Raw genomic sequence first — 19,252 nt, 5'->3', positions numbered from 1 at the left:
ATCTGCCTTGCGATAGAAAAACCCACCTCCACTGCTTAATTCTGTAGGCATTCAAAGCCATTCCGGGAAGAATGGGAAGCAGAAGCTGCTGCAACTGGAATTCTCTGTATGTATTTCATTCTGTTGTCAGGCATTGGCGGGAGGAGGGAGGATGCTAGTGAAAGAGATGCGTGCGTGTGTTTGTCTGAGTGAATGTGATAGATACAAAGATAAAAAGCAGCGAGAGCAAGAAGTTTCGGGCACAAAATGCTTAGCATCGCCCTTGAATTTCCATTTCCAGGACCGGAGGAACTCCTTAGGATTTGGGTTGCGGAAATCTCTGTCCAGGGTCCTGAAATCAATAAGTAGCCTAGCCTATGCAACAGGAAGCCCAGACAGGCGAGCTGAGCGAAACATCTCTTTCCTATTAGCCGATCGCCTTTTAAATCTCATTAAACTACTTAAACTCTAGCCGCCTGACTTGCCACCTCTCCTGCCCAAAGTCTGCATGAAAACCAAGAGGTGCCAGAAAAGCACATCAGGACTTTGTCTGTGGTTGCCTTAGTAACTAATATGTTTTTCCCACGGCTTGCATAGTTGTAGCTCATACAGAACTACCGATTTTCCTTTCAAAATTCCAAAGATTAATACTCTTGCCACAAGAGGCTGTACCTCGTTTGGTTGTTTAACAATTCGAGCTTGACCTTTAAATGACATTTTCTTTCTGCTTTGATTTTCCCTTTTTCTTTTTGGTGGTGTTTGGAACGCGCATGGGCTTTCTGATCCTTGAGTAAACAATTTGTTTTGTTTTGTTTTTTAAAAAATATGACATGACCTATGGAAGTTTTGTAACTTATAAGGTTTCCTCAGCCTCATTCAAATATGAGATTACAGGTAAAGCCACTTCTCCTAGTACATAAAATATATTCTCAATTATATACATGCAGATTGTCAAGTATGAATGAATTCATCTAGTCATGCAAATATCTGCCAATGAATGTATCACTATTAAACTATTATGTGGAATGAATTCTCTGTTATCTTCATGATAGATAGATAGATAGATAGATAGATAGATAGATAGATAGATAGATAGATAGATAGATAGATAGATATTTTATTTTTTGGAAATTGTATTTAAGGACAGCTTGCTCTTTACAGCCAATTGATTATGATATCTACTAATAGTCTAGGCAGGTGGAGAGGGATACTTATAAAGGAAATGACCTTTACAGTGTTTGGCTGTGCCATACTTTTAGCTGATGAATGTGTTCTGTTCTTTCTTCTCATGTCAACAGGCTACAATTCACGCCTACAGTGACTTCTGTTGCCCCTTTAAGCTTTTGCTTTAAAATCACCTTGGAGATTCTTAAGAAGTGGAATAGTGAAGAAAGTCTGTGGTCTTCTTTATGCTTTTAACCATGTGTAGACAGGAAGATCCCATGAAACTGGTCGCTTGGATCTGGATGGTCTCCTGCAACAAGATGATAGGGGTCCTGCTTGTCTTTTTTCCTGCTATCCTCTTGGAGATGGACTTTCTTCCCAGGAATACTGGCAGAAAGGTTTTGATTTCAGCCGCTTCTTCCCAGAGATCAGTAGCCAGAATGGATGGGGATGTCATTATAGGAGCCCTCTTTTCAGTCCATCACCAACCCCAGGCTGAGAAGGTACCAGAAAGGAAGTGTGGTGAGATTCGAGAACAATATGGCATCCAGAGAGTTGAGGCCATGTTTCACACTTTGGATAAGATAAATGCAGATCCATTTCTGCTGCCCAACATCACTCTAGGCAGTGAAATTCGAGATTCCTGCTGGCATTCTTCAGTAGCCTTGGAACAGAGTATTGAATTCATAAGGGATTCTTTGATCTCTATCCGAGATGAAAAAGATGCCCTGGGTCGTTGCCTGCCAGATCCTTTATATCACCCCAATATCAGGGCTAAAAAACCCATTGCTGGTGTCATTGGTCCAGGTTCGAGTTCTGTAGCCATCCAAGTGCAAAATCTGCTTCAACTTTTTGATATTCCTCAGATTGCTTATTCTGCAACCAGTATTGACCTGAGTGACAAAACTTTGTACAAATATTTCTTGAGGGTGGTTCCATCTGATATCCTGCAAGCTAGAGCCATGCTTGACATCGTCAAACGTTACAACTGGACATATGTCTCTGCTGTGCATACTGAAGGTGGGTAAGGCATTTGATTTAATTGTATTGAGCTGTTGTCTAGAATGCCCTTCCAAATCTTTATCTAACTTTTATTCTCAGGACCACTACAAGTAATTTACATTTTAAGAAGCAATGGCTATGAAATACATACTTGGTATTAAATACCTTGACTTGAATCATAGATTGTGTTAAATCATAATGCAGTTGGCTTGCTTTTGGCTTAATAAGTTGTAAGAGCCAGCCATTGTGGTTTTTAAATCATGACTTATAGCTTAATGTGAATCAAACACTTTACCTTATTAGGGAACCATTATCAAAACAAGCTATGGTTCAACAGTATGTGTGAACCATAACAAGTGCCTGGATGGATTTCTACTTGAACTTCCAAGACTGAACGTCCAACTCTTTGACCAGATTAGATAAATACAGCTTTTTTAATATGTTGTTTTGTTCACTGCTTAGTTTGAGCCAAAAATAAATCACATGATATATAAACCATATACAAATCCTCTTTTTTTCTTTATGCTATTGTAAACAACTGAAAGCTGCTAACCAAGAATACTGAAGTCAGAGAGGTTTAAACCTTCCCCTTCCCACTTTTCCTTTGCAAAGCTGTTTCTTTTTCTTAAAAAAAAAAAGAATAAGCAATTCAAAAGGAATTTAGTATATTTTAGAATTGAATCCTAAATCTTCTTTTTTTTCCCTCTGGATAACAAATCAAAAACTTTTCTTTTATATAAAATTCACTCATTGTTTTATATCTTTTCATTTTAGAATGAATATAAGACATTATCTTTGAAATTTTAGCTTTGGTTTGTTTAAAATTCTTTTTTGGGACACTTTCATATGAGGCAGAAAAGTGGTTGTATTTTTATTTTTATTTTTACAAAATAGTAATGAATTTTATCCTTAGATATATAAGGAACTAATTTGTATTTATCAAAGAATAAGCACAACAAAGTTTGAGATTCTGGTGTAAATTGACAGCTACTGTTTCTTATTCTCCATGTTCTTTACACTAAAGTATTGAATCTAAAAATAAGTTGTGATCCTAAGTTTATTGTAGAAAAAGAAATACCCATGTATCTTTGACTATTTTTTTTACTTAAGATAACATTTCCTTTCAGAGAAGTTGAACAACCTCAAGTTTCATTTCTTATTAAATAGGTAAAAGGTGTGGAATTCTACAAAGTTACAAGTGACATAGACAAATCATTATTTTTAAAGCTCCCAATTCAGAACTGAAGTGTATAGATTTTCCATGAATATGTTTCATTTGTTTGTATGAATAAAAATACCTCCCAATGTCTATTATGTCAATTCCATTTTTCCCCCAATGAGGCTAAAGCTGTTTCAAAAACTAAAGGATGCAGTATGACCCCAGAAAATTTCTTTTCATTGGACATTACAATGTTGTAAATATTAATGCCAAAAAAGCTATTATTCTACAGTATACTATTATTATACTTATTATATTATTCTCTTATACTTATTATATAGCATATATTATATATAGTGTACTACTATGGTATATTTATGTAAAATAAATAGTATAGTATACTACTATGGTATTTATGTAGAAGAAAATAACATGGGGCTAGATTCTCAGAGAAGGTTTAATAGAGATGGTTTAATGATATGTTCTAATTAGAGGATGAATTTTCTAATGATTACTAGCATGAAGATTCATAGAAGAAACTGATCAGAACTCGGAAGCATTTGTCCATAGCCATGTCATGATAGAAAAGATAAAAAATAATGCAGTTTATTGTGATGTCTGCTCAAGATGATGATTTGTCTGTTTGCAAAATTTAGGACTGGTCTCAGTCAAATAATTTTGGATTTCATTTTGCATTCAGTTTCACAATGTCCACAGTGCAGTTATGGTTTTTTTTCCCATAATTCTTTAATCAAATTCAGTCTGGATGAAATAAGTGTCAAATTTTGATTTCCTGTACCTTCTCTAACCTGGCATTCTCTAGATGTGTCGGGACTGCAGCTCCTAGAAGTCCTCACCAAAGATTTTCAATATTTTCAAGAGCGGAAGATCCTGATCACAGATCTCTGCTATGTAATTCCATTTTTATCCTTAGAGTATAACTGTTTACATAACACAGAATACAAAATTAAGTTATGTTGTATCTCTTCAGAGAGAAAGGGGGTGGAGTACAATCTAAAGTTGGCATAATGCAAGCTAGAGATAGTACAAGTGCTTTTTTCCCCCTTGAGTTATAACTCAGTGAATTTGATACAAATGCATGGTGTTTTCACAAATGAAGAAGATGAAAAGCATTATAAAGTGTGCTCATTTAGAAGGAACCCTTGTGCAGTCAAGGGGGCTTCCCAGATAAATTAATGCAGAATTGCCCTTATGAAGTGATTCTCATTTCAGTGGCTTGTAATGTAGGGTCTGAATGCTTGTTTTGCAAGTCCAATATTCTCCTCCCCAATATGCTGACTTCACACAAAGTGTGAGAGAAATCTCAGTGCCCTTTTATTTTATATAATGTAAGAAAACATTTAAGAATTAGTCATCTCTGAAACGCAAGTTAATTATCCGCGCCAAATATTCTTCAATTTGCTGAGGAGACTGGTAGTTAATTTTATTTTTAAAAAAATGATTTCCTTTTGAAATTGCCCTGCCATAAAGAAATGGTGCAATATAACATCTCTATAACATCTGAATTAAAACCTTAATATCGGAAACTTTCCAGATGAGAGGGGAAATGCCATTCTATTGTTAGTGGTTTATTAGTGCTACCTCCAATTTAGCAAAAGATACGATAATTTTAAAACAGGCTATGAAAGACTGGAAGTCATGGGGGCCTACCTAAGAATTTTCCGTTGAAATTATGTTTATAAGAAATTCCTGTGTCAAAATATATTAGTTATTTATATAGTAGTGTAACAAAGCCGACAGTGAGAAAGTATAGGAAGAAGTCATATTTCATATGTTAGACCACTTTCCAGATGATAGGGCTTATAATAATACAATTCATCATTATTATAATTAACTCTTGCCATTCTTCTGTTGTTAGGAAAGAATATTTGGCTAGAGATAAGACTGAGGCTTGTTACATTTACAGCACAGCTATAGTTTCTTTGAGTGCTATATTAGATTATTCATGATTGGAGTTTTAGAATCTGTACCTGATATGTTTCAAGTACCTAATATATTACAGCCACATTCTTACAGAGCAGATCATTGCCAGATGGCTCAACTTGGCAACATAGAGAGTTCATATTTGCAATACTTTTGAACATCCCAGTGACGATGCTCTATACTATACTACTTTCTCTTTAATGAAGATATTTACATCACTGCTACATTTTAATCATTATTTTCCATTTTAACAAGAGGAATAATGTTCTATGTATAATGCTGATGGAGGATTAGGTCCTTTTTTTAAACTTGTAAGACATTTGAGGAATGTATCTAGAGTCTTGATGTCCTTCTGTCTGAGATTCTGTGATTATTTTAATTCTGGACCTTCACTGGAATAAAGACTAAAAAGATACCTTCAGACATCCCAGAAGTTGTGCCTTCTATTGATGATTCTGACTTAAGCTGCAGAACGCAGAATATTTCTGGATTAATACTATACATCATGCTAAGTGGTTTATTTGGTTTTGGCTTAACGTATCATGTGAATTCAGTGACTGTGAATTTGTTTATTGTTGAATTAAGCTATTGTGATTTATTTAATAAACTATGGGTCATTTGTTTAACATGATATTTGAAGCCAGATTTTGTGTAGAGCAAAATTTGTTGCTTGTAGCCAAAAATCAAGGGACTTTTTTTCAAATGATGGGATAGCTCCTATTAATAACATCATGTCTCATGTTATTCCAAGGATCTTATCTAATAGAAATATTAAGCAACCAGGGTTAGCTTAGGGTATTTGTAGTAGCTGTTCAGTAGCAGGATATTACATTGTTTCCTCATTATCCACCCAAATTCCACTTATAGAAACTGGTCAGTAAAAACCACATTTTATTTCAGCATAGATGATGGAGAACTGTTCTCCATCTCAGCCAAGATCAGCAAATAAGCTTAAATAGTATAGGCAGCAGGTTAAAATACATAACTCTGACCTTCAGTAGAGAGGAATGCTGCAAGGGTTAGACTTTTTAAAAACCTCCAAATGCTTTTAGACGTTGATTAAAGGTAAGAAGAGAATACGCTGATGCTGAATTCAGACAAGAGATAATTATTTTGATTCTGGGAGCTCCGCATTTGAACATTCCATTTGGTAACTTATCTTGGATGTGGCTGCATTCCCCCCCTTCAGGCACAAATTCATTGACTAAGGCTCTTCCTTGGATCTAGCTTTGACATAGACAACCATGTAAAATCAATGGCAAGGTAGCCTGTTATCCAACTGAGCTAGTAAATCAGTTGTGACCTTTCGTGGAGGAGAGACACAATCAAGGTTGGATTACTGCAATGTGCTCTTCATAAAGTGGCACTGGAAAATGACACAGAAATTGTAGCTGACTCAGAAAACAGTGGCATAATTGGTGAATAATATCTCTCAGAGTCGTCCCAGTGTTGACACAGCCATACAGACTGCAGGTTGCTTTCTGAGTCAAATTCAAGATGCTCACTTTCATGTGCAAATTTTAACTGGTTTAAACTCAGGACTGTTTCCTCCCAAACAATCCATTTTATCCAGGTTCTGTCAGGGATATGTCTAACATGTGTAGGAAGATCTGTTTATTTGCAGATAGAGTCTTTACTTGTGGAAACATTGCCATTGGAATTGAGGCAGAACTAATGTTTATTATAATAGAAGACAGAACTTAAAACCTGCCTTTTGGCCCAGACATTTTTTAATCTAAATCTACATCTAGATATAGCATTGACCATCCCAGGCATCTCTCCCTAATCAGAGAACCAATTCTACAGGTCATGCTTTGGGGTCCTTGGTACTCTCTGAGCTTGGCGGTTTTCTTGCAGACATTTCATTATCTAACTAGGTAACATCTTCAGTGTACTGAATGAAATATCTGCAAAAAGCCACCAAGCTCAGAGACCACCAAGTACCCCACAGTTCAACTTTAAGTTACAAATATTCTCTTCTATCGATAGTTCATACTTTCTCTTTGTCCATAAGACACATATTTAGGTGTGGAGATATAACTACTGAGCACAGAGAATGCTCGCATTCAATCATTAATTAAATTCTGTTAATGTCAATTTGCATGACAGAATATGTATGTAGATTCAGTAGGAAAAAGGTTTGAATTATTATCTTTTCTTGTGGCTTTTATATTGTCTTGTTGTTTGCATTAGATTCCATCTTCTCCCCAGTTTTTCATGCTATTATTTTGTTTGAGGAAATAGATGTAATGCATTGTCTGCCCTCACAATCTCTCTCAATTGCTGTCTGAATACCCAGGCATGAAGGACTATTTATTTATATATCGATGTACAGAAACAAAAAACGTGCCTAAATTAATGCGTATGGAAAATTATGGAATGTGTCTATACATTTCCAGGGAAAATATATCTTTTAGCATTGCTTGTGAGGTAAATATTTCTACATTCTGAAAGATGTGTTTTTTTAATTGTATTACTCTACTTCTTCCAAAAGGGCAGAAATATATTAAATCAACCTTGCATAACCACAACCAGCCAAAGCGAACACAACTCCCCAGGCATGTGTTCTGGCTTGTCAGATGCTTGACAACTCCCAGTTCCAACCAAGCAGTAAAATCAGGATATTTATCACATGCTGTTATGTTAAAAGAAATGGCTGGAGGTTGCATTTAGCTTGTTGGGTCACAGGTTGTGGAGATTTCCTCTGAAACATCTCATGAGCTAAAACAAAGAATCCTAAACCACAAGAGGCTAAAAAGCAGAACTACTGTATATTGCATTAGAATTGTATTACATTTCAAAAGATGCTTAGACAGGAATAAGTTCTATTTATCCATATGTGCAAAAGAACAATCTCATCCCCATAAACTCTGTGTGAACCTATGGAATTACTCTAAGTTCCGTACATTTGTGAGGCATTATTATTGTGGCAGCAGATGTCCTGGTACTGAGCAGCAGCACAAGAATCAAAAAGTGGCTAGGGTGGAACTATATTACTGGAGCAGCACAATGTAGGAGGAATTCTATAGTTCTGCTTTGGAATAATGCCTAAAAATGCACAGTACATGGAATGCGTGAAAACATTGACACACAAACACCATTCTCACATGCCCAGCTGTTCACCTCGTGTTTAGTACAAAGATCTGAAAGAGGGTTGAAATGACATTTCTGACAAATGTCCTGCTTTAATCAAAGGTAGATTTGCAAATGTTCAGAGAGTTAAGACAAACAAATGCCTTGGCCATAAACTGTCCACCAATCATGGACCGCCATCAGAGATATCTTAGTCTCAACCAGGCAACTCTAAGCTTATATGTATATTAAATACTATGGTCCCATGTCCATCACATTTAAAATGCACAAATGAAAATTTCACACATACAAAAAAAAAAGGCTTATAATAAAGTCAAGAAATGCATATTGCTAATACTTGTCTCCTCAGAATCTTTTCAGGTGCTTTCTTCAGGGCTCCAAATACATACATCCAACTGGAATCCTAACTCCACTGATGCAAATGGACAGCATTGAAGCATGCCCCAAACAGGTAAGTCAGGGAAACAGCTATCTGCATAGTCATGGACTGTATCATTATGTCACTGAGGAAGAAAGACAATGTGTTAGCTTAGCAACTAGCAGCAAATTCATCCAAAGGCAGCAATTCCCCATTAATCCACACAACAGCATGGGGAGTATGGATATGGCTCATTAATGATAAATCCCCAATGTTAGGTAAGCTTTCTCTATGCATCACTGAAAGTAGTGAGGGAACACAGCTACTCTGGCTAGTAAGCCCCAACCTCTCTGGTAATAAAATGGAACAACTAGAACACTTATTCATGGTTTCTTTTAATTTGTAGGGTCAGAACAAAAGTCTGTGGAGCAGAATGAATAGTGGTGGAATGCCAATACAAATGCCTTGGGTAAGTTTTTAAAAAAATATTTATTTATTAAATCTATATGCTGCCCATCTCACTGTCAAGTGACTAAGAGTATTGATCTTATTACTCTATTATCTGTTAAGGTAGGCCTATCCTCAAATGTGGAACTCATGGGGAGGGTCACTGGAAAAATGAGGAACTTGTTTGGCACATGGAGAATGGAGAGGCATCTCGATAAAAGAATCTGCTCTTAGTCCATTAGTGGGTGAACTTTCATTTAGAGCAACTGTCTGTACCAGCTATCATACTTTACATTTCTTTGATTTTCCTTGTCACTTAACAGGCAGCTGCCAATTTTGTGCCAGACAGAGAATGAGGAAATCTACATGAGAAAGAGCAGCAATTGAAATTAATGAGAAGATATCCATTCTTCTGGAAGCTGTCAACTCTACTGTCCCAAAGCTTCTGTTCTTTTTCACAGCACAAGAATATTAGACCTAGTAATGCTTACCAAGCTGCCATCTGTTTGTCACAGTCAGAAGCAGAGGGATCTGGAAGATGAAAAGGCCTGATATCTGAACCTCTATAAAATGCCTGTAGAATCCACCCCATTACTGATGTTAGTAAGCTTGTGACCATATTCTGACAACTCACTAAACTATATTGTAATCTGGCTTAATGTGTCATCTGTACCTGGACCAGAGCCCTGATGGTGATTTTGTCACTACCTTAACTGCAATCTGTAACCATGGATCGGTTTGGATTACTTTACCTAAACCACAGGGCGGATGTCATTCAAACCTGGAGAATTAGTTCATAGCTAAATTCTCCCTTTAACTTCCATGGCCTGAAATCAGGTAATAAGAAGGACAACACAGCAAATCTCTGCTGCTCCGAATTGGTTTTCAGTATGCTTCCAGGAACACAGAAAGGATAGGAAGGGAACAGCTTTCCCTCATTATGCACATAATATCTGTGACTTCAGGTGGTCCACCAACTGCCTTTTGTTTCAGAAAGTCCTTGTTGATCAGCCAACAGAATGGTGGTTGAGGGACCAGATGAAGTGGAGGAGAACTGGCAAAACTGCAGCCAACGGAAGTTAACTGTAATCTGCGTGTTTTTAATAGATAAATACCTTACCTATGGTTAACATTAAGTGACCTTAGCATATTGTGCAAAAGCAGTATTTGCCATTAGCTGTGCATATGCAGCTTCTTTATTAAGCAGCAGTTGTTTTCACAATGGAATATATTCTGGCAGCTGGTGACACTAGGTAAGGGGTATCAAACTGCCAGCCCCCAGGCCGGATGCATCATAGCAAAACCACGCCTACCCCATTGCCGGCAATGGAAAAAAAAGTTGTGATACATTGTCACGTGATGTTGCGAGTTTGACACCCCTGCACTAGGTTATCTATCACAGTTGCCTTTCATGTCTGAGCATCACGCAAATGGTTTTGTCACCTAGACCAGGTGTACTCAATCTATTTTCTTTTGCTCATGCCCCCCTTTTGAACCTCATTTATTTCTTAGTTTCATTTACCACTATTAGCTGAAAGATATTAATGATAAATATGATAATTTTCAATATTTACTGCTGCTGAAATTTGCACAAAGAATAAGATTTGACAATTATGTCAGATGATCATAAGACCGAATAGCCCCCTCAGAAACTTGCTCTGTCCACAACAAATATAGCATTAAGAACCACTGACTTACACCAAAAACAAGAATGGGAAGAAAGCTCTGCCTTGTAAATTATCTTCTTAACTCAACCGCAATTCTTTATTTATTTCAATATTTAAGTAACTGCCCAAAAATGCAGCTCCAGGCAGCATGCAATAATAAAATAAAATCAAGAAGAACAACAAAACCCTAATGACAGCAATAATGGAATGGAGACATAGCTATACATTTTCTGCTTTCCATCTAACATCCTTGGCCCAGTGTCTGCAGGAATATCCAGGTATACAAAGTATTCTTGAAGGCTAACAGGATTAGGGTCAGTCAAAACTGAGAAGTGGGGAGAGGGATAATTCCACAGGGCAGGTGCTACAACTATTAATATAGCTATTAATAAAGTTCATTGGTAAATAAGTGGGGGATAAGAGCAAGAAATCAGTGGGACAACTATCCCCCACTTATTTACCAATGTCAAGTTTCATAAGACTAGAGCTTTTCATCCTTCTGCTCTTTGGTAGTAGCTGCAGAACTGCAGCTTCAAACAATTCCTAGCTAAACCACTGATTTGGAAATCAAAAGAACACAAACATCTACAAAATCAAAGAGTGCTCCAAAATAAATATGTGAAATAAATTCTATCTCAAAGGGAGTTACTATAGCACACAACCACATGATATTAACTAATACTGCACCATGGAATTGTCCCTATGAGTTAACAAGAATTACATAATGAGTTTACCTTTCTGATGCAGGCATATAATAAACACTTTTGACTTCCTTAAAGGGCTGGCTGGCCCCACCTTGCTGCAAAATGCGGCAGCCTTTAGTACTACAGTCATGTTTGGAGCACCGAAGCACTTCCAGGTTGAGAGGATTAGCCAATGATAGCATCGTTGCCCAGTGATGCCCAGTTGGAAGTTCCTTTCATGCCCCTTTAAGTTGCCCACCAAAGTGGTACCCATCTATCTCCTTGTGGTCACCCACTTTCGAACTGTTGGGTCAGCAGAAGCTGGAGCAAGTGAAGGTAGCTCACTCGGCAACTGGGTTTCAAACATGGGCCTGCTGATCATCAGTCCAGGGTCCTAACCATGTGAGCCACTGCGCTCCTCTAGACATCCTCTGAGGAGGTGGGTATTACTAGGTTACAAGTATGATTTTGAGGCTCTGCAGCATGTTCTGTATCTCCCAAGATTTAAGGCCCAAACTTCCCTGCTTTCTTTAGATGTTGTAGGGGACATTGTCCCTATAGGTTTTGAAGACTTATTCAACTGTCAATCCTTATTAGATTTAGTTTTATGCTCTGGGCATGAAAATGTCTTTGGCTGGCACTGTCTTTCACATGGACCCAATGTAACTGCTTTGCATTAGTAGCAGAATGAACGGTTGTACGAAAACTCACAGATGAATTTCTGAACTCTCCTAGAATGCCCATCGGTTCTTTGGAAAACTGGAGATGGCTGGACCAATTCTCTGATCTCACTAAGTCAAACATTTGCCTTTGGGGCTTTCTGATGGTTTGTGGCAAAAGAGTTAGTGGGAAAGAAGAAAAGGAGTTGAGAACAGATGATCATACATAGAAAGTAAGAGTAAGAATGTTGCAGTTAGCAGGACTGTGCAAAGCTTTGAAAGATGTCTTTGTTTTGATATAGTGTGAAATGAAGCATTCCCTAAAACTTGTTAGTGTACTCATGTAGTCCATACAGTCCTTTAGCTTCTATGAACAAGCAAAGTGAAGCAGCCTCATTGCTTCGTTTCATTTTCCTCTTGTCTGACATATATAACACTTAGAAGAATGTTCTGCTTAGGCACTGCACCTAAGCAGAACCATCTACCAATGCATTTTACACTCTAAAGCATCTTCCAGTTTTCCTAAGTGCTAAAGGGACCTTGCTGAAGTAAACTGCATTGCCTCTTTGCTTTAATGAAATGAATCGCATCACCTTTGCAGCATGAAATGCTTCTGCATGGAAAAAGCCACCTTGCTCAGCTGTTAGCACAACTTTTTATGTTTTGGTCTGTATTTTACACTTAAAGGAAGCACATACAGCATGCCCATTTACATATCTATATGCATATGCAGTTCCGCAGCTGAGTACATGTTCAGTGTGTGTGTGTATGTAAAATTTGAATTTGTAATCAGCTGGTTGATGCAGGGAGAGGTTGTGCAGATACTGAAAGAAACTGCAAAACAAATAGGAACATCACAGCTGTTAAATGCATATTTGAAATTAAGCCTTTGACTAGGTCAGCATGACATTTTCCAAAACTACTGTATGTTAATCCCAAGAAGTGATGGATTGGGGAGCTTCTGATTGTCTGATTCAAGTATTATTTAATTTCCACATCTATATGCTCAATGAAAAGCCATCAAGTAGCTCCAAGCTTCAACTTTGCACAGATTAGCCCTTTTGCTAACATTTAGGGACTTGGTCAAGACAGGAAGTTTCTATGGGAGTTGCAAAGAACAGGGTTTCTGGTCACAAAATCTCTACAGTTCTATGGGCAATGTCTGACAGACATTTGTGATAGATAGATAGATAGATAGATAGATAGATAGATAGATAGATAGATAGATAGATAGATAGATAGATAGATAGATAGGCAGGCAGGCAGGCAGGCAGGCAGGCAGGCAGGCAGGCAGGCAGGCAGGCAGGCAGGCAGGCAGGCAGGCAGGCAGGCAGGCAGACAGACAGACAGACAGACAGACAGATGAGAGATTCAGTGTAAACTTATCTCTACACATGTACTGAATTAAGTAATTTAAATAACACTTGTACAGAGCTAGTGTCTTGCTTGATAAGGGAAATTGATCAAAAATGTAAATGATTCAGAAATAGACCTTATTCAATAGGACTTATCTTTTGTGAATATACTTTAAATGCCACCTTTGCAGTGCAAAACTATACTATATCAGTTTATTGATTACTAGTTTCTATTTTGTTGTTAGTGGTTTAGTTCCTGCTGACTATACAACAGTGCACGTGAATGAGTGCTGTGCTAATCAATAGATTTATGACTGACAGTACAATATGAGCTAGAGCAGAGGTCCCCAACTGTGGCATGCCAGCAACTGGTCTGCACAAACAAGTAAAGCCCCATCTGCAGGATGCAGGCAGCACACAAAACCATGCACCCTTCGGTCCGCGGAATAACCTCTCTCCACAGAACCAGTCCCTGGTGCTCAAAATGTTGGGGAACCTCTGAGCTAGAGCACTATGTGAGTACTGGATGTGAGTCTCAGAGGCCACCATCATAGATAGTATCAGTTCAAACTAATAATGATAGTATCCATAGAATGGCCCAAACCTGGCTCGACCTTATAACATGTTAGGGTGTAGATCTATACATATGTTGTATATAGTATGTTTAAATGTGTGTTATGTATGTTACACCTTGAGAGCAAGCAACTAAATTTCATTTTTAATGTGTGCCATTGTGCCCATAGTAAAAAATGACAATAAAGGTTATCTATCTATCTATCTATCTATCTATCTATCTATCTATCTATCTATCTATCTATCTATCTATCTATCTATCTATCTATCTATCTATCTATCTATCTGGGGATTAAAATATGGGAAGGTGCCTCATCTGTGGAGATGAAAAATGTCAGATGGAATTGGCATGTACAGCATGGGGAATTCTATGTGTTGGGTTTTTTTTATGGCTTTTTGGTCTTTATGCACCCAGTATATGAAATAATACCACAAAAGCTTCATGTAGAGTTAGAGATGAACAATAGAATCTAATATTCCTTGTACATATATAATGGTAAATATATTTTACCCATATAGGGTCATACTAGACATTACATCAAATGTGCCAACATGTTTGGAAAACCAGTATTGCTCCTATTTAAAGGGAATTTTTGTATTTCAACATTGTAAAGTTCTGAAGGACTATTCACAAGAAAGATATATTTTGGTTTGGAGAAGATGGATAGATTATATTGAGCATAAATATGGGACTAAAAATATCATTTGGTTTTTGAGTGAATTTTAGAGTATTATTGTTGTATAAAGGTCAGAATAGTTTACTTAGTATTATTTTTAATTATTAAAGTGATGTTATTATTATTGTCTTTAATAACTGTATATTTGTCTAAAAGAGAGTTAAAGGAGGTTATAGATATGTTATCTTAATAGTTGATTAATGTTAGTTAGAGTATGATTATTTTATTGTCAACCCTGTGATTGGCTCTGGGAAGTGAGGGGGGAGGGAGGGGGGAGTGGAAGGGTGGGTTTGGGGAAGGGGGGGATTTATATTGTAAAATTTTATAAAATTTTCAATTAAAAAAAAACATTGTAAAGTTCTACAGTTTTAACTACTTCAATCTCTGCCATATCAACATCAGAATAGTATTTTTGCACCGAAAATACATTTCTAACTAGACTAAGAGGATTAGAGTTTCTGAATACAAGAAAGAAACCTCCTTCAAGCTACACTAAAAAAAGAATGAGAAAACTCAAAGTACAGGTAGAAAAGAGTGAGAAAGTAAGGTTTCGTTATTTTATTTCTTGTTGTTGATGATGGCTATTCTAAACATAGACAGCATCATATCCAATCATAATGAATACCAATCCTCTTTGCTTTTGTAACATACTGTGATGTGGGATGATTTTTAGTGAAGTGAAATGTCCTGGATCTTACAGTCTGTCTTTTCATCTGTAGCTTGCCCTTGTTTGGATGATTTGCTTCAGTTGAAAAAGAAAGAAAGAAATGTCATTTCATTTATTTCCTTGCAGGACAATCCTCATATTTTCCATATTATCCAATCCGGCAATCCAGGAGCACATGGCAAACTAAGAAAGGAAGCATCACCCTGGTTGTTTTTCAAATGTACTGAATAATATATAGAGGGGAGATTATCTGCAGCACAGGAATTCTTATGTCTTAATAAAAGACTCTTCCTGTATCTTTTGGTTTTTAGTTCTTGTGAAGGCAACATAATAAGTACTGATCCTAAATGCTGGTACACAGCATTTTTTAAGGCTATAGTAGATTTAAGCATCGCTTACTACACATTAGCTTGATTTAAATTCACTGCAGAGAGTGCAATTATTTTAGCTAATATTGAAACAGGTCTAAATGGATGACATTCAATAATCAGCAACAATGTTTTTTTCAGAAAGCACCAATTCTAATTCCATATATTAGTTCTAAATGTGGTTATTAACATTTGATATTGACTTGTATAAAAAGTAATAAAATTACATGTCCAGAACAGGTAGCTCTGTGTGTGTGTGTGTGTGTGTGTGTGTATGTGTGAGCACGCACACACATACATACTTTCTTTCTAGTGTTATAAATCCTGTACAGAAAAATATCAGCTTACAGTTGCTTCCCATCTTTTTTGAACTTGTTTATCCTCACAAATTTTCTTTTCTTTGAAAAGGGTATCTGTTGTAGCAGAAAAATTGGTTTAAATGTGTGGCTTTATTTGTGAAATTCACAAATACTCAATGTTTTAATTGATTTGAAGTGCTGAATGCAAACAGGTGCCTTTATGTTTTGGGGAAGATGTTAAAAGCAATTTAGAGATATGAGGGACTTTTGGGGTATGCTGAAGTTTAAAAGTTGTTGTAATCAAATCATCAGATCAGATCAGGTCAGGTCAGGTCAGATCATATCAGATCATATCAGATAAAATCAAATTGTTTACTACAGCCATAAAGCCAGATACATCAAAATATCCAGTAATAGAATTGTTACACATATCTGTATATAAAAACCAGAAAAACAATTAGTATAACAAGATCTAAAGATAAATAAGAACATGTACGATAAAAAAAAACAGTATTATAAAAAGTGGTGAATCAACAAGTATCCAAACTTAGTGCAAAGTATTGTACACATGGTTGCATAAAACTGGGCAACTTGGGAGGATAATTTTGAGACCTTATCTCAAAATGTAACAGTCAATAGAAATCCCACCCCCTGCTGGGAAATTTCTTTAAGATCGGATAAATGGGGATCTGTTTGGTATCTTTATATGGAGAGTACCATAGTAGCACATGGCTTAGATTTTCCATTGATCACAACCTTATGGACAAAGTCCTTCCCTTCCCCATGTGGTTTATGGCAGAATGCCAGTGAAGAGAAATGAAGAAGCTGAAGATGGCAGCTCTGACAATACCACAATACAATAATAGTACCACCAATATATCCTATATGGCAGTGATGGTGAAACTTTTAGAGACTGAGTGCCCAAACTGCAACCCAAAACCCACTTATGCATCGTCGAGTGCCGGGTGGGCATGGCCCTTGGGTGGGCGTGGCCCATTGGGTGGGCGTAGCTACAGTGGTAACGGCAGTTCAATCAATCAATTCCAACTTTGCAAGATCTTTTTTTTCCACACGAGAAGTTGAAATTGACTGCCTGAACTTTTTTTTTTTTTGCACATGGTGGCGGAGACCTAAAGCGAAAAGATTTTATAAAACCCAGCTGAAGGCCTAGGACTGGGGCGACAGCATGCGTGCCCACAGAGAGGGCTCTGAGTGCCGCCTCTAGCACCCGTGCCATAGGTTCACCACCATTGCTATATGGCTTTTAAGAGCAGAATGTAATGTATTATTTGTTTCCAAGAGGGGCTAACTTTGCCAATGAAACATGAAAACAACCCCATAAACCCAGTAAAATAAGTAGTCACAGGATAGTGGATTTCTTGATCTTAGTAAAGTCTACCCTTTGGGTAGTACAGCAGAACCCCAATTGATTTTTCCTTTAGCACCTAACATAAATTCCACTCTTCCAGTATTATTGGTGCTTGTTAGGATGTTAGCTCTATAGAGGCCACGTATACATCATCTTTAAACAATTTTACTGACAAAGTCACACATATTTGGATCATTTCCCACTTGTTAAGCAATATAGCAGAAAAATCTAATCTTTCTGATTTTGTCTATAAGTAAAGGAATAGACAGATGTGTACATCCCTTTGGGTTTTGTTTTTTTTTAAATTAAACCACACTTTACAAATGCTTTGAAGTGTTTGTCAAAAAAAACTTATTGCATTTCAACACTTTTAACACTTTTCCACAGTGTTAATTAGCACATGCGAGTCCCACATGCAGTGTTTTTGGAAAGCAATATGCACATGACTTGTCTTTTAGTGGAAACTGGTTCTTTGGAGCTGCATCCTCAAAGTAGAGCAAAACAGCTTGGACACACATTGTAGAGCTCTTTTTCTAAAGAACAGTGAGAACTGTACTGTTGAGACGGACTAGCCAAGACAATTCAAAGGAGTGTGCAAGCTTTCACATTCTCCAGAAACATTCATCATACGAATCCCCAAATTAAATCGGCACCAAAAGAAGAAAAATATGTAGGGTTGAATTTTTGAGTACTGGGTGCTCTCTGAGCTTGGTTGTTTGCTTGCAGATGTTTCATTACCCAACTAGGTAACCTCTTCAGTGTGAGTGAGTGCGGTGTTTGCTTCCTGTTTATATACAGTAGCTTGCCCTGCCAGTGTTGGTGGGGATATGGTTCTCCCCCTGCTAGTTCTTTGATTAAGGTATTGTTTTCTGCCTGATCATTTGTCTCATATTAATCCTTGTTTATAGGCTGCTGAAAAGGATATATATTTCCTTCTTAGCTTTTGTATTGGTTTTTTTAAATGGTTTGCAAATATGATTATCTCTATGGCTCCATTGATGGCTGATTTGTCTGAATGCTAAGCTTCAGGATTTCCTTAGCATTTTTTGTTTAGCTTGGTCTAGAGGGCACATAGATTCCCAGTTGAAACTATGGTTAATCTGTCCATGTATTGTGAAATCAAGGTGGTTTCATCATGTCTTCAATGGCTAGTCGGTTTTCTAAATACGCTCTGTCTGCCTGTCCTTTATCATGGCTGTTACAATCCTTACATTGTATGTGGTAGATGACTCCTGGGCTTTTTGTTGTCAAAAAAAAAAAAAAAAGGAAAGTAACAGCTGAGAAGCTTTCAAATATTGTTCTTTTTTGGACTATTGCAGGGGTCTTCAAACTTTGCCCTTTTATGACTTGTGGACTTCAACTCCAAGAATTCCTCAGCCAGGCACACTGGCTGAGGAATTCTGGGAGTTGAAGTCCACAAGTCATAAAAGGGCCAGGTTTGAAAACCCTTGGAATATTGGGTCCCTTGCTTTAATTAAGATGTTTTGGAAATGTCTTTCCCCCATCTTTATCTTGTTCCATTTTACCTGACAAAATTTAAAATCCTTATACACTTTGTGATTCATTTTGATTGGTACTAATAAAGTTCTTACTTTGGAATTGAGTAATGTTATTAAACCGAGTTAAATATGCACAAATGTAAAGATGAAATCCATCTTTATATTTGATATTTTGAATATGGCTTGTCAGAAATAATAAGTTATTTCCTATTAATCTCATAGCAGCCAGCACATGGATTTGCAAATTTGTCTGATTTATTTATTTATTTATTTATTTATTTATTTATTTA

At 37.0% G+C, this 19,252-nt stretch overlaps 1 protein-coding gene across 1 annotated transcript in view; it reads left to right on the top strand.

Moving 5' to 3' along the window:
• Positions 1-1,388: 1,388 nt before the first annotated feature.
• GRM1 (glutamate metabotropic receptor 1) overlaps positions 1,389-19,252 on the top strand; it is a 147,041-nt gene continuing 129,177 nt past the window's right edge. The window contains exon 1 of the mRNA XM_015822363.2: positions 1,389-2,163. Coding sequence (XP_015677849.2) covers positions 1,389-2,163 — 775 coding nt within the window. The remainder of the gene's footprint in view (positions 2,164-19,252) is intronic.

The sequence above is a fragment of the Protobothrops mucrosquamatus genome, unplaced genomic scaffold, assembly GCF_001527695.2.
Source record: "Protobothrops mucrosquamatus isolate PMUCROS unplaced genomic scaffold, P.Mucros_1.0 scaffold1535, whole genome shotgun sequence".
Taxonomy (NCBI): Eukaryota; Metazoa; Chordata; class Lepidosauria; order Squamata; family Viperidae; genus Protobothrops; species Protobothrops mucrosquamatus.
Note: the sequence above shows the minus strand (reverse complement) of the source record. Positions and strands in the feature narration are given on the sequence as shown.